This window comes from Diospyros lotus, chromosome 6, assembly GCF_014633365.1.
Source record: "Diospyros lotus cultivar Yz01 chromosome 6, ASM1463336v1, whole genome shotgun sequence".
Lineage (NCBI taxonomy): Eukaryota > Viridiplantae > Streptophyta > Magnoliopsida > Ericales > Ebenaceae > Diospyros > Diospyros lotus.
In genome coordinates, this window is record NC_068343.1 from 5326307 (window position 1) to 5345282 (window position 18976).

General features: G+C 40.1%; 2 protein-coding genes across 5 annotated transcripts; one reads left to right on the forward strand and one right to left on the reverse strand.

Annotated features, from left to right (window-relative positions):
• Window positions 1–108: 108 nt before the first annotated feature.
• LOC127803520 (chloroplastic group IIA intron splicing facilitator CRS1, chloroplastic) lies at window positions 109–13398 on the forward strand. 3 transcript variants are annotated; one of them, XM_052339787.1, is made up of 9 exons: window positions 109–1368; window positions 1842–2334; window positions 3667–3797; window positions 9897–10247; window positions 10326–10482; window positions 11224–11516; window positions 11637–11696; window positions 11913–12085; window positions 12257–13398. In XM_052339787.1, exons 1-8 carry the CDS (start codon window positions 598–600, stop codon window positions 11943–11945), a joined length of 2289 nt encoding a protein of 762 aa, XP_052195747.1. In that variant the 5' UTR covers window positions 109–597; the 3' UTR covers window positions 11946–12085; window positions 12257–13398. The 3 variants fall into 3 exon arrangements, with proteins under 3 accessions (XP_052195747.1, XP_052195748.1, XP_052195749.1); XM_052339788.1 differs by lacking the exon at window positions 11637–11696; XM_052339789.1 differs by lacking the exons at window positions 11637–11696; window positions 11913–12085; window positions 12257–13398 and having other exon boundaries at window positions 11228–11400.
• Window positions 13399–13466: 68 nt separating this feature from the next.
• On the reverse strand, window positions 13467–18552 carry LOC127803524 (uncharacterized). 2 transcript variants are annotated; one of them, XM_052339794.1, is made up of 5 exons: window positions 17926–18519; window positions 16451–16487; window positions 15720–15956; window positions 15597–15644; window positions 13467–14223 (listed from the first exon to the last, which is right to left on the reverse strand). In XM_052339794.1, the coding sequence occupies exons 1-5, from the start codon at window positions 18228–18230 to the stop codon at window positions 13819–13821; spliced, it is 1032 nt and encodes a 343-aa protein (XP_052195754.1). In that variant the 5' UTR covers window positions 18231–18519; the 3' UTR covers window positions 13467–13818. The 2 variants fall into 2 exon arrangements, with proteins under 2 accessions (XP_052195754.1, XP_052195755.1); XM_052339795.1 differs by having other exon boundaries at window positions 14139–14213; window positions 17926–18552.
• Window positions 18553–18976: the final 424 nt, after the last annotated feature.

Here is an 18976-nt window from a genome sequence, read left to right on the forward strand (position 1 = left end):
ATCCCTGCTACGGATTTGGCGATACAAAATGCCCCCTCGAATCGAATGCATCATGTGTTTGCAGACTTCCCATTTATGGGGTTGCTTTAAGGCCTCGAGTTTGTGCAGACCCGACGCAGGCATGCAAGAGGTGTTTGGAGCTCACGACCGAACTCACGTCTCTCTCTTATTTTGTCCGTAATATTATTTTAATTTTAATTTTATTACTAACTTAAATTCTAATTCTAATGAAAATGACTCTAAACAGTTAACAAACGTCCAAATTGAATTCTAAATTTAAATTTAATTTTTTTTTATATTTTTTGAAAATATATTGACTAGATCCAAATTTTAAAATAAAAGAATTTATATATTTTTTTATAAAAGATAATAACTAATTTAACCATAAAACGTGACTTATGGGCACTTTTATCACTAAATTTTAAAAACAAGTGGAACATCTTTGGTTTATCTACCGACTGTTTGTGATTGAATAGGAAGAAAAAATCAGTAGTTGATTCGAGTTGAGAGGTCACAACGAAACCGGCGTGTGATTCGAGCTGTTCGGCGGCGACGTATTCTCTGGCTCCGATTGCCGAGTTTCGAATATTATCATCCATGGCCGCCACTCTCTCTCTCTTGCCTCCTCAATCTCTTTCCCTATCGAGCCACCTCCATTTCCCTCTCCACTCCACTCCAATTTCGAATTCCTGCTTTGCCACTTCTCTCTCCTTCAACTCCAATTCTTCTAGAAACCCTAGGACCAATGGCGACGAGAAACCCCAGTTTTCGCGCTCCGACGCGGCTGTTAAGATGCCCACAGCTCCGTGGATGAAAGCTCCCCTTCTTCTTCAACCCAGTCAAGTCTTGGACCTCTCCAGGCCGAGAAAGGAGAAGAAATCCGCTATCGATGAAGACGAGAAACGCTACCAGTCGTTGACGGGTAAAGTTAGCGGCGGGAGAGGGAAGAAAGCGATGAAGAAGATTTTTGAACGCATTGAGAAACTTCGAGAAGCTCGTGACTCAGAGGAGGCGGTGAAGAATCCAGAAGCCCCTGATTTTGGTTTTTCGTTAGAGGAATTGGGGGATGGTGAGAATTCAGAGGTTGGAGGGAAAATGCCATGGGAGGGCGATGAGAAGGTCGTGTTTCGGAGAACCAAGAAAGAGAAGGTGGCGACGGCTGCTGAATTGAGCCTTGATAGGGAGCTTCTTGAGAGGTTGAGGAGTGAGGCTGCAAGAATGAGGAGTTGGGTCAAGGTTAACAAAGCTGGAGTGACTCAAGCTGTTGTGGACCAGGTTCATCTGATTTGGAAGGATAATGAGCTTGCCATGCTGAAATTCGGTCTGCCATTGTGCCGGAACATGGACAGAGCTCGAGAAATTCTCGAGGTATGTTTTGTTTCATTATATCTGGCCTCGAATGCTGCGAATTGTTCCTTTCCTTTTCTATTGAGATTTCACTGTATTGCTTGTAGCTTGGTACTTGATCGATTTTCTTTTTCCGAACTTAATTTTGTCGTTTTGGAATACTATTTTTCTTAAGCTTACTATTTGTTGTTGGAATTAATTAATACATCTATTTCACAACTTACAAGCTCACCATGCATTTCGAGTTTAGGCATTACTTTTTTTTTTTTTGGGTTTTTAATTCCCGCTCTGTGGTTGCCTCCAAATACCCTCTTCTCCTCACTGCCTGATTTCTCTTGCGTATTATTCTCCAAATTATTAGAAGTTTTAGAGGAAAATTGAGCGTTTTTAGCATTTTCTAGCTTTACGTTACTTCCATCATCTCTTATTATTGTTTCCTCTTGCTTTTATAAATTTTCTGATGACTCCTTTTTCAACTTTTCTTTGTTAAGCAGACCAAGACAGGAGGCTTAGTTGTATGGAGTAAGAGGGATGAACTTGTTATTTATAGAGGATGTGGTTATCAGTTTGGACAGAAAACATTTTTGAAGATGAATTCCAGTTTTGCTGGAGGTCAAGAAACTTCTTCCTTGAAAATCAGTAATCATGAATTTAAATATGACAATTTTCTTTCTCAAGTAAAATCAGATGACAATACCATAGATGAAAAGATGAGCATAAAAGATGGTGAAATAGAGATTATGCCAATAAATGGCTCTTTGTATGAAAGAGAAGCAGATAGACTATTGGATGGCTTGGGACCCCGTTTCATTGATTGGTGGATGCCGAAGCCTTTGCCAGTAGATGCAGATTTTCTCCCTGAAGTGGTTCCAGGGTTCAGACCCCCATTTAGGCGTTGCCCACCTCATGCCAGTGCAAAGCTGACCGATGATGAACTGACATACTTGAGGAAGCTTGCTCGTGCATTACCCACTCATTTTGTCCTTGGTACTGTACTTGCTTTCTGCCAAGAGTTTATGTATCGTAACTATACATAACATTGTGCTTTTCCTTTCTATGTAGAACAAGCGCAAAATTGAAGGTAAGTAGTCCACCATAAATTGCTATGTCTTCAAGGTCATCATAGTATAACACGACTTTTTAAGTGACATTTAGAACCTTAATTCCATTATTTTGTTATAAGCTATTTTTGTTGCTTGCTTGTGTATCATATACTTTTGTTTATCTTCCTGGAAAATCTTAACATTTTGGTCACCCTTCCCCAATTGAAGTGTTGGATTGAAGGCCAGCCTTGTCCGTCCTTGGCTGGCTCTCATTTGAAAACTTAGTATTAAAGGTAAACCTTATATTACTATGTTTCTATAAAAGTTATACATTGAATATTTATATGTGGATGCCAGTCAATATCACTCATAATAACATTTTTCTGACAAATTTGAATAATTGCAGAATCTTTATGATTGTCAGACCATTTTTGTTTGAGTATATTACCAGTTAGGGTCTGTTTGGCACTTTTTTTTGGGGGGGGTGAAAGGACTGATGTGAAAACCAACCTGAAGGAAGTTAGTTTGAAAAAAAAAAAAAAAAGGTGATTGACTATTTGGTAGCTGCTTAAAAAGCTAGATTTTCGTTAAGTCATTTTTGTAAGAATGTGATTGAAAAATGAAAGCAATACCTGTAGAATAAGGCAAATATTTAATCTTGTGAAATAATTGCATAAAAATGTATAAGATATCATCTCTTCCAGTTCATTAAAAAAAAGAATGTGTGTTTATCTTTAACCCCCAAAGGTTGGCTTGGTAGTAAGAGGCTATAGTTGCCTCCTTTGCTACCAGGGTTCAAAGTTCAAACCTTCACAAGGGTGGGCACACAAACAAACAAATTCCTGCATGCTTACCTGGTGTGTTGTTTGTGGGCTATTACATATATTCGATGAATTTATCTAGTATACCTGAAGGATGTGGCTGTGGGTTTTCATATATAGCAAATATATATACATTTATATATATATATCTGTATGTTTTAAGCTACAAACACCTGATTTTTTTTTTGGGGGGGGGAGGGGGGATTGAGGGAAGTCTGGGAAGCAGTTGCCTTTGGCCCCATGTCTAAGGATGATTCTGGTTCCTACATAATCAATGTAACAGTATCCTTTAGTAAGATTTCAACATATAATCAATAGCATGTTCAAAATTAAACAACAGAATAATGGGTCTCTGTATGTGAAACAAGTCATGAGCAGGAGTGCCCTATTGTGTATTCATGTTGTTGTAATTGAGTTTTGCTTTCACTAATTTTTTGTCATATTTTTTTTTGAAGGAAGAAACAAAAACCTTCAGGGCTTGGCCGCAGCTATCATAAAATTGTGGGAGAAATGTCATATAGTGAAAATTGCTGTGAAATGGGGAACTCCAAATACGGATGATGCACAAATGGCTTATGAGCTCAGGGCAAGTTTTGTGTTCAGCTATAGATATCTGAGATTTATAACCTGCTAGAGGCTGGTTGCTTAACACTGGTGCATGCTTGTTCTTTAAGAAAGATTTGTTGTTGAAGATTATTTGTTCTCTCATATGCCTGCCTCCACAAATAATATCCACGGTCTATTTATGTCCTACAATTAGGGGATATTAACCTGGCTTGTCCTGTTTGTGGTGAATCTATGTGTTTATTAGGTATGGTAGGTATTGAGTTCAAAATGGAGGGGGAAGTCACAATGTCCATGCAAGGCAGGTTGTAAAGTTTATCTTTGGTGAATACCACTATATGACAAAACTAGCTTTGCCAATGTGCAGAGTTAGCAGAACTGAACTTTTTTCAGTAGTTGGATCATGACCCGTTGGTCAGAATGTTCAATAGGTTTAAAAGAGTGTGCCTTAAATGATGTTAAAATTTTACTCTTTCTGTTCAGTTAGCAAGTTCCTCCACATGTTTTCCAAGTGTTCTGTGTCTTTTGTATTTTTTTCTGGGATAAACATGTTAGGGCTCCCATTAAACAAACTTATCAAAGGAGAAAGAAGGAGGGGAAAGGGGTGGGGGACCACAGGGGGCAACCAAGTAAAATGGCCCAAGGTTAAAAAAGTCACAAGTTAGTTAGAAGAGAATAATCCAGAATGTGGTTGGAACAAGTGGGGGGGAGTAGGTATATAAGGGAGGAGAGAAAGAGAGAGAAGGTGTGGAAAATTCTGTTGGAGAAGTCGTGGAAGAGAGAGGCCCTCTCGAATAGGCCTATTTTGTTTTCTTTCATTGTTTTTTTGCTACTTCTATTGTTGAAGCTACTGTAATTGAGGAATTCCTACTGTTTTTGAGTAAAAGTTCAATCAATTGAGAAGAGATCTACCATTTGGTATCAGAGCGTTGATTTATGGGGATATTCGTTTCTGAGAGAGTGGGCGAGTTAGAGGGGAGGTTGGAGACTTATCAACAGTAGATAGAAGGATGAATGGAGGGATTGCAAGTCGGGTTGGATTCTATGAGGAATGAATTCCAGAAGGTGCATAACATAGAGAAGAACATGACGATGATGCTGGACCAATTCAACTTACTGATAGAGAAGTAGGAGTCGCAGGAGAAGGATAGGAAGGGGAAACGAGGAGAGGACAATGTACCTATGGGTTCTTCCTTTACCATGGACGAGATGCCGGGGGTGAGAGAACGGGCAAGGGATGAAGGTGATGTGACCGAAGGCTTTGGAAGGCTGGAGACTAGGGGTCGACGCTTGGAGATGCCCCTATTTGAGGGAGACGACCCTGATGGGTGGGTCTTTAGGGCGGAGCGTTACTTCGCTGTGAACCGTTTGGTCGATGCAGAGAAACTGGACTCGGCCGCGCTCTGTTTTGAAGGGGCCACTCTCACCTGGTTTCAATGGGAGCAAAGGTGACGACGAGTGAGGAGTTGGGAGGAGCTCAAGGCGCTGCTGGTAAGTTTATTCCGATTGACTTAAGAAGGCACAGCGGAGGAGAGGTTCCTCGCGCTTAGGTAGATTGGTTCCATCAAGGACTACTGTCTCTATTTTGAAACATTGGCTTCTTCCCTTGAAGAGCTGCCAGACGCGTTCCTTAAGGGTCATTTTATAAATGGCCTGAGGTCGGATATTCGGGCGGAGATGAGGGTATTGCGGCCAAAAGGACTGGAGCAGATGATGGAGCTGGCCCAACGGAGCGAGGAGAGGAATTAGGTGGTCCGTGGGGGTTATTCGGGATTAAACCCAACTCGGGTATTAGCCCTTCCACTCCGACAACAAACCTTCAGCCGAAGTGGGCGACAACCAGCGCTGCAGCCTCACATCGGCCATCAGCCGTAGGTAAGTGGAGCACTCCCCCTTTCAAGAAGTTGAGTGAGAGTGAGTTGCAGGCCAAATGGGCGAAGGGGTTATGTTTCCGTTGCGACAAGAAGTATTCAATGGGTCATAAATGCAAGAATAGGGAGCTGCAAGTAATGGTGATTTATGAGGAGGAAAGGGATGAGGAAGAAGATGATGTATAGGAGGCTGAAACAAGGGATGAATTAGGGGAAGGGGAAGACCAGGTCAAATTAAGGGAGGTGGTGGAGCTATCCCTTAACTCGGTAGTGGATTAACCCCTCCACAAACTATGAAAGTAAAAGGGGAAGTGGGGGGATAAGAGTTGGTGGTCTTAGTTGATAGTGGAGCTTCCCATAATTTTATAGCAGCTGAATTAGTGCAGAATTTGGGACTGACCAGGACACAAACAAAAGGTTATGGGGTGATTATGGGGTTGGGTATGGCTGTTCAAGGGGCGGGGGTGTGTAAGGGGGTGGTCTTAAGGCTGCAGAATATGGAAATAGTGGAGGATTTTCTGCCATTGGAGCTAGGGAGTTCAGATGTGATCCTCGGAATGAAGTGGTTGGCTTCCCTAGGGGAGACACAAGTTGATTGGGGCTCATTGGTGATGAGATTTAGGGCAGGGGGGGCTACTGTGACACTGCATGGGGATCCCAGCCTTAGTAAGACCTTGGTAACATTGAAATCAATGATGAGGGCATTCAGGGAAAATGGGGAAGGGGTGCTACTTGAATTGGGCAGCTTGATTGCTGCTGAAAGCAAGGCTGGAGGGGCAGTTCCAGACAGCTTGCAGAAGCTGCTCATGGAGTTCAAACTTGTGTTTGGGGAGCCGGGGGTCTACCCTTGCATCGGAAGCGAGATCATGTGATTACATTGCAATTGAGCGTACCACCAGTGAATGTTCGGCCTTATCGGTATTTCCACTTTCAAAAAAATGAGATTGAGAGGCTGGTTAAGGAGATGTTGGCAGCAGGGCTGATCAAGTTGAGTGTAAGTCCATTTTCCAGCCTGGTGTTGTTGGTTAAGAAGAAGGATGGTGGCTGGAGATTTTGTGTTGACTACAGAGCCTTAAACAAGGTAACCATTCCTGATAGATTTCCCATTCCAATTATTGAAGAATTGTTGGATGAATTGAATGGGGCTGCTGTTTTTTCCAAGTTGGACTTAAAATCGGGGTCTCATCAAATACGAATCAGTCCTAAGGACATTTCTAAGACCGCTTTTCGCACGCACGAAGGACATTATGAATTTTTGGTTATGCCATTTGGGTTAATCAATGCTCCCGCCACATTTCAATCCTTGATGAATGAGATCTTTAAGGAGCAGCTGAGGCAATTTGTTTTGGTATTTTTTTATGACATTTTGGTTTATAGCAAGGATATGGCTGAGCACAAGGAACATTTGAAGTGCGTTTTGGGGCTGTTAGCAGTGCATTAGCTGTATGCTAATGCGAAGAAGTGTCAGTTTGGGCAGCGGAAGATTGAGTACTTGGGACACGTCATTTCTCACGAAGGGGTGGCTGCGTATGATTCAAAAATTAAGGCAGTTGTGGACTGGCCTAGTCCTAAGTCCTTACGGGAGCTTCGAGGATTCTTGGGCCTTACGAGTTATTATAGGAGGTTTGTGAAGAATTATGGGAAGCTAGCGTGGCCATTGACATACCGCCTTCGGAAGGGGAATTTTTTTGGGGACGAATTAGCAAAACATGCCTTTCAATCTCTTAAAAAAGTGATGACCGAACTGTCGGTGTTGGCCTTATCAGATTTTTCCAAGGAGTTTGTGGTAGAGACTGATGCATCCGGGCATGGGTTGGGGGCTGTTTTGATGTAGGAGCAACGACCTATAGCTTTTTTCAGCCATTCCCTAAATCCCAAAGGTCGACAAAGGTCCGTGTATGAGAGAGAGCTGATGGCCATGGTATTTGCGGTGAGGAAGTGGAGACACTACTTGATTGGGAGGAAATTTGTTATTCGGACAGACCAACGAAGTTTAAAGTTTTTAATGGAACAAAGGGAGATTAGTCCGGAGTGCAAAAAATGGGTCATGAAGTTGATGGGATATGATCGTGAGATTCAATATTGACCCGGGTTGGAGAACCGGGCAGCGGATGCCCTTTCATGTCTCCAATCTTCCGTTTCATTATTGATTCTTATCGTTCCTCAAGTGGTGCAACTTGACCAGCTTAAGAAGGAGATGGAGGAGGATGTGACACTCCAACTAATAGTTAAGGAGGTGAAGGCTGATCCCACGCGAAAGCCTGGTTTTACCTTGGTAGATGGGCACTTGCTGTTCAAAGGCTCCACCTTGATTCCTTTAATACTAAAGGAGGGGCATGATGGTCGGATTGGAGGCCATTCCGGGGTTCTCAAGACCTATAAAAGGATCTCTTCGAACGTGTTTTGGGTGGGGATGAAGAGGGATATTCAACAGTATGTTCGTGATTGCCTTGTGTGCCAACAAAATAAATATGAAGCATTATCACCTGGTGGGTTGCTGCAGCCGCTTCCAATTCCAAGCCAAATCTGGGAGGATGTGTCTATGGATTTCATTGAAAGGCTGCCAAGGTCAGGGGGGAAAGATAAAATATTGGTGGTGGTTGACCGGCTAAGCAAATATGGACATTTCCTTGCTGTAAAACACCCATTCACAGCAGCAAGCATAGCAGGGATTTTTGTGAAGGAGGTTGTCAGGTTACATGGGGTTCCAAACTCTATTGTCTCCGATAGGGATAAAATTTTTGTTAGTCATTTTTGGGAAGAGTTGTTTCGATTGCAGGGCACTAAATTGAACAGGAGCAGCTCCTACCACCCACAGTCCGATGGTCAAACGGAGGTCCTAAACCGCACCTTGGAGACCTATCTTCGTTGTTTCTGCTCGTCCAAACCTAAGGCGTGGTGCAGCTGGTTGCCATGGGCTGAATATTGGGACAATACTTCCTTTCATACATCCTCAAAATTAACTCCGTTTCAGATTGTCTATGGGCGTAAACCTCCCCCATTATTGAGATTTGAGAGGGGTACGACAGCAGTTTCAGCAATCGAACAGCAGCTGTTGGAGTGGGACTCCATTCTTGATGAATTAAAGTCCCAACTGTTGAAGGTTCAAGTTCGGATGAAAGAGTTAGCAGATAGGAAGCGGCGAGAGGTGCAGTTTGATGTGGGAGATATGGTTTATATAAAAATTCGGCCCTATAGACAAAAGAGATTGGCAAAGAGATTGAATGAGAAGTTATCACCAAGGTTCTATGGGCCTTTCCCAGTGGAGAAGAGGATCGGGAATGTGGCCTACAAGCTGTCCTTACCCCTGCCTAGTGCTATCCATCCCGTGTTCCATGTGTCACAGCTGCACAAGGCGGAAGGAGCAATTAGGGAAACCCTCGAAATCCCTGATCAGCTTTTAGCTGAGCTGGAAATGACAGTGTTTCCGGAATTTCTGTTGGGAATAAGGCTAGGCACAGGGAAAAGTCTAAGGAACCTTGATGTCCTTATTCAATGGAAGGGGCTGCCCCCATTGGAAGCAACCTGGGAGCCATACCATCAGATTCTTCTTCAATTTCCAGAATTTCACCTTGAGGACAAGGTGCGACTTATGGGCGGGAGTGTTGTTAGGGCTCCCATTAAACAAACGTATCAAAGGAGAAAGGAGGAGGGGAAAGGGGTGGGGGACCACAGGGGGCAACCAAGTAAAATGACCCAAGGCTAAAAAAGTCACAAGTTAGTTAGAAGAGAATAATCTAGCATGTGGCTAGAACAAGTGGGGGGGAGTAGGTATATAAGGGAGGAGAGAAAGAGAGAGAGGGTGTGGAAAATTCTGTTGGAGAAGTCGTGGGAGAGAGAGGCCCTCTCGAATAGGCCTATTTTGTTTTCTTTCATTGTTTTTTTGCTGTTTCCATTGTTGAAGCTACTGTAATTGAGGAATTCCTACTGTTTTTGAGTAAAGTTCAATCAATTGAGAAGAGATCTACCAAAACACTCATTATTTATCTTCTCTTTGTGCTTAGCCATATAACACACAACAAGAATTAATATACTCTTTCCATTACTTTAGGAGTGGTGATATGCCCAGAAAGAGAAATCAACATTGGACATTTTTAAAGTTACCTAAATGTTTAAGCCTTTAAGGCGTTCTGGAAAAATGTTGGGCTCAAACAGAGACATCTAATGAAACCTCTGTTCTACTTAGATTGTTATATTGATGAAAGAATTGTGTTGATGATGGACTTACAAAAGCACTCTTACTCCTGCAGTATCTCACAGGGGGAGTTCTGTTGTTGCGTAACAAGTTCTTAATAATACTTTATAGAGGAAAGGACTTTCTTCCTTGTAAAGTTCAAAACCTGGTGGCAGAGAGAGAAATGGAACTTAAAAAATGCCAACTTCAGGAGGAAGCTGCACGCCTGAAAGCAAGTGGAACTTTTTATGCCATTAATGAATGTGTTGTAGAAACTAGCACAAGTGGAACTTTAACAGAATTTAAGGATATTCAAGTAGAAAGTGAACGTGTGAAAAATGGAAGTAGGGAGATTGATAAACAACTGGAAGCTGAAAAGGAAAGACTGGAGAAGCTACTGAGAAATCAAGAAAGAAAGCTTCGTACTGTAAGATTAAAAATATTATTTCTTTATTTGCATTCTGCAGTTGAGAAATTTGTTATGCATTTATAATGCATTGTGCAGCTTAATATGAAGATAAAGAGGTCAGCAAAAGAGTTGGCAAAACTAAATTCTGCATGGAGGCCTGCCGAGCAAGATGCTGACCAGGAAATGATTACTCAAGAAGAGAGAGAATGCTTTAGGAAAATCGGACAGAAGATGGATAGCAGTTTAGTTCTTGGTAAGTAAAATATTTTTCTTTGCAGAACTTCTTATTGTATTTTATCACTCCTTGGAGGTCCAGAAACTTACCTCTAGATATTCAAAATTTTAAATGTCTGAAGATTTATTGTGACTGAACTAAGTTTTCTTGTTCTGCACTAGAATTGCTTGTTTAAGTCATCTTTAAGGCTGCTTCTCTGTTTGCCTCAGGTCTTTTATTTTCTCTGTTTTGGGAACGTAAAATTCATCTAGTAAACAAGACTAACACCAATATGGGGTAGATATATGAAATGTTTTTTTTTTTTTTTTCTAACTGGTGCTGTTTCCTGGTTTGAACTTTTGATCTGTGGTAGCAAATGGGGCAATCTTTGTTGTTGTTCTGACTTTTAAGGGGATTTTAATTCCTGCCATAAAATATAGAAAGAAATTTAAATATTTTTCAAAAGTAAGTTGTTATGGTGAAACTTATCCCATCTACAGATCATAAACTTGGGCACAAAACGTATCCTTTTAGGAAATCGAAGATTAGATTTATCATATATACACTAGAAGTATTAAATTGAACTACCCCATACAGAGCTGGATGCAGGGGTGCTGTTTTAACCCATCAAAATGTAGTAGTCAGTCTAGAAATGATTTACCAAATAGAGTGTATCTATTTGCTTCTGTCATTTGGCACTGTCCGTCCCTGTTTTCTTAACTCTCTTTTATTTTTCTGACACTGCTTGATGTATGAAAATGTTTATGCTGTTGAAATCAGGAAGACGTGGGGTCTTTGATGGTGTAATAGAAGGCTTACATCAGCACTGGAAGCACAGAGAAATTGCCAAGGTGATTACAATGCAGAGATTGTTTTCCCAGGTTGCCCGTACTGCAAAACAGCTTGAAGCAGAATCAGGTGGAATACTTGTTTCTATAGACAAGCTCAAAGAAGGCCATGCTATCATTCTATACCGTGGGAAAAACTACAGACGACCTTTAAATTTGGTGTCCCAGAATCTTCTGAACAAAAGAGAAGCATTACACTGGTCTCTTGAAATGCAGAGAATTGGAGTAAGTATTGCTTATTGCTGTGTTTTTATGACTTAAGCTTTTAGTTCACTGATGGTAAACTACATATATCACCTACAGTTTCTGAGATTTGATTAATCCTAATTTTTCTTTCTATCTTAGTCGCTGAAGTTTTTTGCCAATCAGAGGCAGCAAGCAATCACTGAATTAAAATATAAACTGGTAAGCCTAAACTTATCCTTCTGGAAAACTAAAATTGGTTGCAGATAACCATAAATAAAATAAGCCAGTCAGTCAATCCACTAATTGACCAATAGTACCCAGCTATTGAACATTTTTTTTTATTCAGGATACCCAGTTTGTTTTATGCACACTGTATTTCAACTGAACATTTCAAATATATTTCTTGTTTCATCCATTGCCAATCAAAATCTGCAGGCAGAATTAGAGAAAAGACGAGGAACCATTTAGAATGAACCTGACAATCCAGATGTAATGAGCTTAAAGATCTGTGACACCGTGGAATTCAGTCTTATGCCCATCTGAGGAACAAACAGTGCAATGGGGAGAGTAGTAATCTCGCATGTCAATGGGCATCATATCTGATGGGAGTAAGTCTTCCATACGAAAGCTTTTTGGCAATACTTTTGGTTTCTCGAACTATGATAGCACTTATTCACATCATATTCTCTTGAATAGCTTTTGGACAAAACCAACCACTGAATCGTGTGTTTGGTTGGTAAGTTTATTTCATAACAGTTCTTGTGGGCTTTACTTTACAGGGAGTCTGCCTTTGGAACTCAAGATGTTTGTGGAGGGTTCTTGGAAGGATACGCAACAACTGTGTGTTTACACATTCAACTAAGCTATTACAGTTGGTGTACAGCTAGACAGTTGTGGGGAGAATTAGAAAAATGACACAAAGCTAAAACGGAGAAGATAAGAGTGACGGGAAGAATTGGTGAAACAAATTGACTTCAATGTTGGGCTTCATAAAAGAGATGGGTGCCAACGAAGGCAACTTCTGAAATTAATTTTACGGTTCACCTCAAGCTCTCACCCTGTTATGTTAGGCATTTTCCTCTTTAGCTCATGCCATGCAATATGTTGGTGTTATCTTTTTAACTAAGATACCGCAGAATAGATGTTGCAGCGTGGTATGGGTGTCTCAGAAACGATGGCTCGTAAAAGAGGAAGATTGCAGAATACTCTCCCTTCTGGTCACCTGCGCACCTTTCTTATTTTTCTTCACGAACTTTGCAATAATGACTGGGAAGAGTCCGGTGATGGCTGGCAAGCTTTTGCAGGAGAGGATGGTATGTCCTTTTGCAGAATTTCCGAAGATTATAGTCTCTTGAGGAGCCTCTACTGCTGACTCATGGACAATGACCAACTGGAAGATTTTGTTTTGTGGGAATTTGCGAAGGGTGAAGGCTGGCTTACAACATGATGTCAGACTTGGAGCCTTGACTGCTCGTCAGACAAATTAACTGGTGTAGTGTTTTCAGACTGGAGTTGGCTTCCATTGCTCATCTTAAACTTGCTTCCTCGATGACTTGCGTTCTTCTAGTTGGCCATCTTTGACTCTGAATCGTACCAGACATGGGGGGAAAACTAAAATAGTCTTGCATAATTTTATTTGTAGATTTGATAAGACTTTTTAAGTTTCTCCTAGGGAGAAGAGTAGTGCTCTGATAAGAATTAGTCGTTGTCACAACCCTATCTAGCGGAAGAAGATATGTTGCTTCTCAAGATCAGATTCCAGACATCCAGTTGCAACAAAATGATAATAAGATATTAGAAGAGATTTAAAAAAAATACTAAAAAGCTATACCTTCCCGCCCCAAGGTATGATCTGTTGCAGCATTGTGTCTAAATAGGTTCAAAAAATATCGACGACTGCCTCTGTACGACCATCATCATTTCTTTTACCAACTTTTAGCCGATGATGGATGCCTGATTATCAACGTTCAGCAACATAATGCAAGGATCAATCAGAAGATCAAATCCAAGTTTATACAATAACCATCACTGCTAAAGCAAAAATTTCATATTCGGATGAGTACATTGATATTACACTCAACAGAGTCTTTTGCCAGTTATTTGAGGATGTTGATATTACAGGTAGAGAACAGAGGAAAAAAGAAAAAAAAAAAAAAAAAACCTTCTCTATTTAATCTGATTTATCTACTGAACATACAAATAACTTATGCGATCGGTTCTGCGGAGCACACGCATTATGTTATCCGGACCTAAAACTGATGGCTTTGATGCGTCGATCCAAAGACCCATTAATTGAATAATCATGGCCTTCCTTCACAGCTAGATGATCTTCTCAAATTTATCACCAGACTAAGCCTTTTCTTCTAAACCTGTCAACATGGTCAGTGCTCATCCGAGATTTTTCAGGCTTGTTTGACTTCTTGGACTTCTCTAGTCGACTGTCTAAACTGTTTCTAGAAACTTCTGGAGGATCCACACATAGCTCAAATGCATCTGAAGAACTACTTTCAGATGGCTTTTGCTGGTTGTCTGAGTCTACAGTGGATGCCTTCGTGCTATTTGTGGTTGTGGCTGGTTTTGATTTGCTAAGCGACTGTACAAATTTTTTGAGATGCCTAATGAACTCGGGATAGAGCTCAAGATTGCAATGCCCTCCCCCACTTAGCCATAAAGGTTCATACTTTTCCTTGCAAAGATCCCAAAGCTGCTTCCCGTGGGAACAATCAACAACTTCGTCTGCTGTACCCTGCAGATAGGAAAAAAATTATTTCCCCTCTGGCGTCCATAATAAGATTTGTAGAGTGAGAGAGTTATTGAGATTGTAAAATCACCATTTTAAAATGATCTGTGCTCCAAAATGTCCCAGTGATTCAGTGATCTTTCTGTTTCTTTTTAAACTTATTCGTAGATACGTCAAACAAAACTTGACCAATTCAAGATCAAAGACACACAAACGTCCATATATAGAGAGATTTTTAAGTTGCTCAATGGTTTCCCTGTGGCAATAAAAAATTAATAATATTTTTTAATTATATATACAAGAAAATCCAGGAATTAGAAGGCTTAGAATTTGAGTCAGCCAGCCCCAATCGGTCGGTTAATCTTGAAGAATAAGGTGAGCATGCTACAAGTTTCATGAAGGCAATAAGTCCAATTCTCAATCACATATTATATATTCTGTACTACTGCAGTTCAAGTCATCAATGAAATTTACTCTTCCAATAATAATTGTCCTGTCTGCCTGGCTTGGAAGTTGAACTCCTTGAAAAAAAGAAGAACTCCTTTGTCGGGTTGTGAAAGAGTTATCAGATTGCATATCAGCTTAATCTTGGAAGAAATGAGTACGAGGCAAAAATCTAAGTTGTGCAGAATGGCAGAGGTAAGGACTCTAGATCCTTTGATGGAAATAGGTGAAACAATCATGCTGGAAGTTGGTCACAATCAAAACGAAGTGGTCAGAGGACACTGCCAGTGGTGAATATCTATGTTTTATAACGAGTTAAATGAGTTAAAGAGTTGGAAACCCCTTTCTCATGGTTTCGGATTTTAAAGTTATTAGAAAGATCAAAAGGTTAGAAATACCCTTCTCTGCAGAACAGGTTCTGAGTGCACTTCACGACATTAAGGATAGATGGTTTACCTCAACATTTTTACAGAGCTACTGGGATTTTGTTAGGTTGGATGCCATTGACTTCTTGCTGGGCATTCTTGAGTTCCTCATTTAAAGCCCTTATTCTGAAGAAAAGGAGAAGGGGGGGAGTCCTCATCCTTGAAAACAACTTACAATTTGTTTACCGTGGAGTAATATATCATCACCAACATGCCAAATTCACTCTATTACAAACTGTCATTCTTTTATCTCCATCGTAGAAGTGATATGTTCTTCCAGTAAAAAATATGATTTAACTAAAATGACAGACTACAGACTACAATCTATAATTATCTTGTATTGACTACAAGCTGAACGTTTGGCCTGCTTAAAGGTCTCATTCAATTTGCAAATTAATACAAGCTACAGTTGTCTAGTTATCACTCCCCAAAAGTGTGTCCATGTATACAATATATACACAAAAATGCAAGGGAACAAAAAGAGATTGAAATAGAGAGCGGTAAACTTACATGGATCACGAGAACAGGGCAGTTCACTTTACCAATTTTGTCAATATTCTGAAATGGACAAAGAAAAGTTAAGCTTTTATCAACAAAATATGAGACACAAGACAGAGCAATAGTATTTATTACCTTGTAAATATCGAACCAATAAGTCCGCTTGACAGGGTATAATACTCTCAGCCCAGATAGGATTGGACTATGTAAAATTACACCTCTCAAGTTTGATACACGGGAAGCAAGATCGATAGTTGGACCACTACCAACAGATTGACCATATAAAATTAAGCGTTCATCTTTGACCCCATACTGCTCCTTAAGGCATTTATACACGGCATCAATGTCTGCGTATGTATTATATTCAGATGGCTGTTCAAAGAAAAGGCTTAAGTCATACAATGAGCAGCAGTAATCAGTGAAGATTAAATCTTATTATGAGTGATCCTATAGACATCCAGAGGCATAACATTCAAGGCAACAAATAGGATATTTTGGTGGTAGAGCGCCTTATTTGATAAGAATGATTTTTTATGATGCTGAAAAGAGTATAACTTAATCAACATAGCACAAAATATTATTCTCCTGCTTGTGGATTAGACCCTGAGACTGAGTGTGACTGACCCAATAAATCATGCACACTACTATAACAAACCCAAAATGCATAATCAGTTAAGGAAATACAGTATGAAATGTTAAGTAATATGTAACTTGAACTTTTTGTACTGCAAACCAGAAAGGAAAGCCTAAGGAACTTTAAAAAGGATAACTAAACAGCATATGGACAACAAGAATGGTTCCCCCAAAAAAAAAGAAGATGAAAGAAAGAAACTAGTATTCGTAAAAGGAGAATCCTGGCATCAAACCTTTCCACTTGACTGCCCATATCCAGAGTAATCATACCTGGGAAACAGAAACATATTTAGATGAATCAAGGAAAGAATTAAAACTATCTCGAAAACTACTGTAAGTGAAAAGACTCTGAAAAGGATAAGACTGAGGAAATTAAAAGAACAAAAAGCTCTTGTTTCAGTTCAGGATTCTCGAAACAGCACCAAAAATATTGAATGGTCTCATTACAATATGGGATGCTAAGGTACACATATAAGGTCAACTAATCTATCCAAAAATGTAATGCTTATATATATACAATACAACATTCAAGAAATACTTGTGCACATAGAACAAACCAGAAACATATTTTAGAGAAGAAAAATGAAAAAAAAAGAAGAAGCTATTCTTCCAAATGAAGTTATGGCAAAAGACTAATTTTGGAACAGATGCAATTTGATGATATAGTTAAGAGAAGCAGTCAGTTAAAAGTTTCATCATGTAATCATGATCCAACTAGAAAAGGTGAGTTTAAGACGAAATATAGTAATTATTACCAATAGAGATCAATAGTAGACTCAACCAACCAACTTCTATAACCCCCATGGGACATCTAGTATGAACAATAGAATTCTGGCAAAAAGATGTCAGGATACAAGAGCCTCTTATTTTCATTCTTGTAAGAAGGAGAATGAATAATATTATTCAGAACAGGGCACTAAAAGGGGCGCCACCTCTGTACTCTAGATATATAGAAATTACACCTACTCCATGAATTCTTGTCCCATAAAGAGCCCATTAAAGCTAATATGGATTTTTACTCTAGAATCAATAAGAGTATGAAAAAACAACACTTGCTCAAGCATTTCAAATGGTGGGCTCTATCGACAAATCTTAAAAAGGCCCCATGCAAACCAAAATAAATGAATGCATCCCTTCCTAAGACACCAAATGAGGATAAGGAGAAGGATCCATTTAGCGAACAAAACTGAGACTTAAAAATGAATTTTTGAATAGCAGGACGGTGGTCTAAAATGAAATGATGTTGAGTTTAATCTCGTGGAGCTATCAGCTATCCGTCGCATATTTGCTGGCATGGCATCCAGCAAGAGATAGAGAATTCCACAGCTAGAAATATTACAAGTCAACATTTTTACCAATAGCCTTGTAAAAGAAGTCTAAAGCCAACCAAATCCGAAGAAAAGCAAAAAACAATATATGATTTCTGCATAACAACCAAATATAATAGAGTTTGCAATTATCGACTGAAACTGAAAGCCCTTGGTTGCTGCAACTCATTATATTCGTGAGACAAGAAGCTGCTAAAATTAATAGAAGTAGTAGCGGAAACTCATTTTTCTATGAAGAAACAGGCACAAGGTTCCTAAATTCCCAGGTAAGAAAATTAAAGCAAAGAGGGCAGAATAAATTAAAGTTCTAAATACAGGGCATACATATAGAAGAATAAAAAGAAATTAAGAGATAAAAGATGTATGTATGAATTATTTACCCGATGAGATTAATTCGAAGGCGGATGCTCAACTCGACGAAGAGCTCGAACATCTGACCTAAATCAGCGGCATTACCGTGGGAATAGAGAAGAGTAGAGGTCGCCTTCTGGTTTTTGATGTGGATGGCGACGATTTCGTGGCCCCGGCGAGTGCGAAGCTTGAGGACGTCAACGTCGTCCCGGCGGGGGACCTCAGGAATGTACAATCGACCGCCGCAGGACTGGTCGGCGATTACCGTGTAGGAGGGCGGGCTCGGAGGGAAGAAGGCGAACTTGGCTGCAATCGACGAGGTGACTCCGCCCATCTTCGCCCCTGAGGTTTGGGATTCATAAAGGCCCGCCCGCCGCTTTCTCTCTCGTTTGGGCGTCGGGACGGAGAAAAACAGGCGGAGGCTGCGTGGGGATTGGGGCGTTGGAATCTGGGAGAAGTTAGGGCCAGCGCTTTCGAACGTTGGAGACTCAAGACAGACGGGCTAACAAACGAGGAGAGAGAGAAGAGGGGGCTTTGAGAGGGTGACGGCGACTATACAAGAAGGTAGGGTGCACCGCACAGTGAGTGGGATGATAAGTTCCTAACAGTAACAAGTGTTGGTATTAGGGGCCCACCACCCTTGGATCATTGCATCTCTTCTATCTTTCATCATCATTCTCCTCCACCTTCGCTTCTTTATTATTATTATTATTATGATCATATATATCCATCTCAATTCATATTGCTTTTTTATATACTATAAAACTTATGTTATATACAAATATAACATTTTCTCACATTATTATTATTATTATATATAATAAAATATTATTTGGAAGGTGGTCACGAGTTAGGGCGTGCTTTGTAATTTCGGACACGAATTAATTATTTTTAAGTCATCAAAATCTAATTTAATCATAAAGAAAAATTAAACCCCTAATTAAATTCGATTGGATCGAGTTACTAAAGGGAATGGATCTTATATTAATTCAATCGGGTCAAGTTTATAAATTTGATTTACTTGGTGTCAGTAGATGTTAATTGGATTTAAAAAAATAAAAGTCTAATCCACTTAAAATC

What these genes read in the sequence shown, in the direction of transcription:
- LOC127803520 (XM_052339787.1), top strand. Translation starts at nt 598, where the DNA reads ATGGCCGCCACTCTCTCTCTCTTGCCTCCTCAATCTCTTTCCCTATCG. An exon ending in GGATAGCAGTTTAGTTCTTG is followed by an intron (nt 10,483 to 11,223) that starts GTAAGTAAAATA and finishes TGTTGAAATCAG; the next exon opens with GAAGACGTGGGGTCTTTGAT. An exon ending in TTGAAATGCAGAGAATTGGA is followed by an intron (nt 11,517 to 11,636) that starts GTAAGTATTGCT and finishes TTTCTATCTTAG; the next exon opens with TCGCTGAAGTTTTTTGCCAA.
- LOC127803524 (XM_052339794.1), bottom strand. Translation starts at nt 18,230, where the DNA reads ATGGGCGGAGTCACCTCGTCGATTGCAGCCAAGTTCGCCTTCTTCCCT. An exon ending in CTTCGAATTAATCTCATCGG is followed by an intron (nt 16,488 to 17,925) that starts GTAAATAATTCA and finishes TCTGTTTCCCAG; the next exon opens with GTATGATTACTCTGGATATG. An exon ending in ATGGGCAGTCAAGTGGAAAG is followed by an intron (nt 15,957 to 16,450) that starts GTTTGATGCCAG and finishes TTCTTTGAACAG; the next exon opens with CCATCTGAATATAATACATA.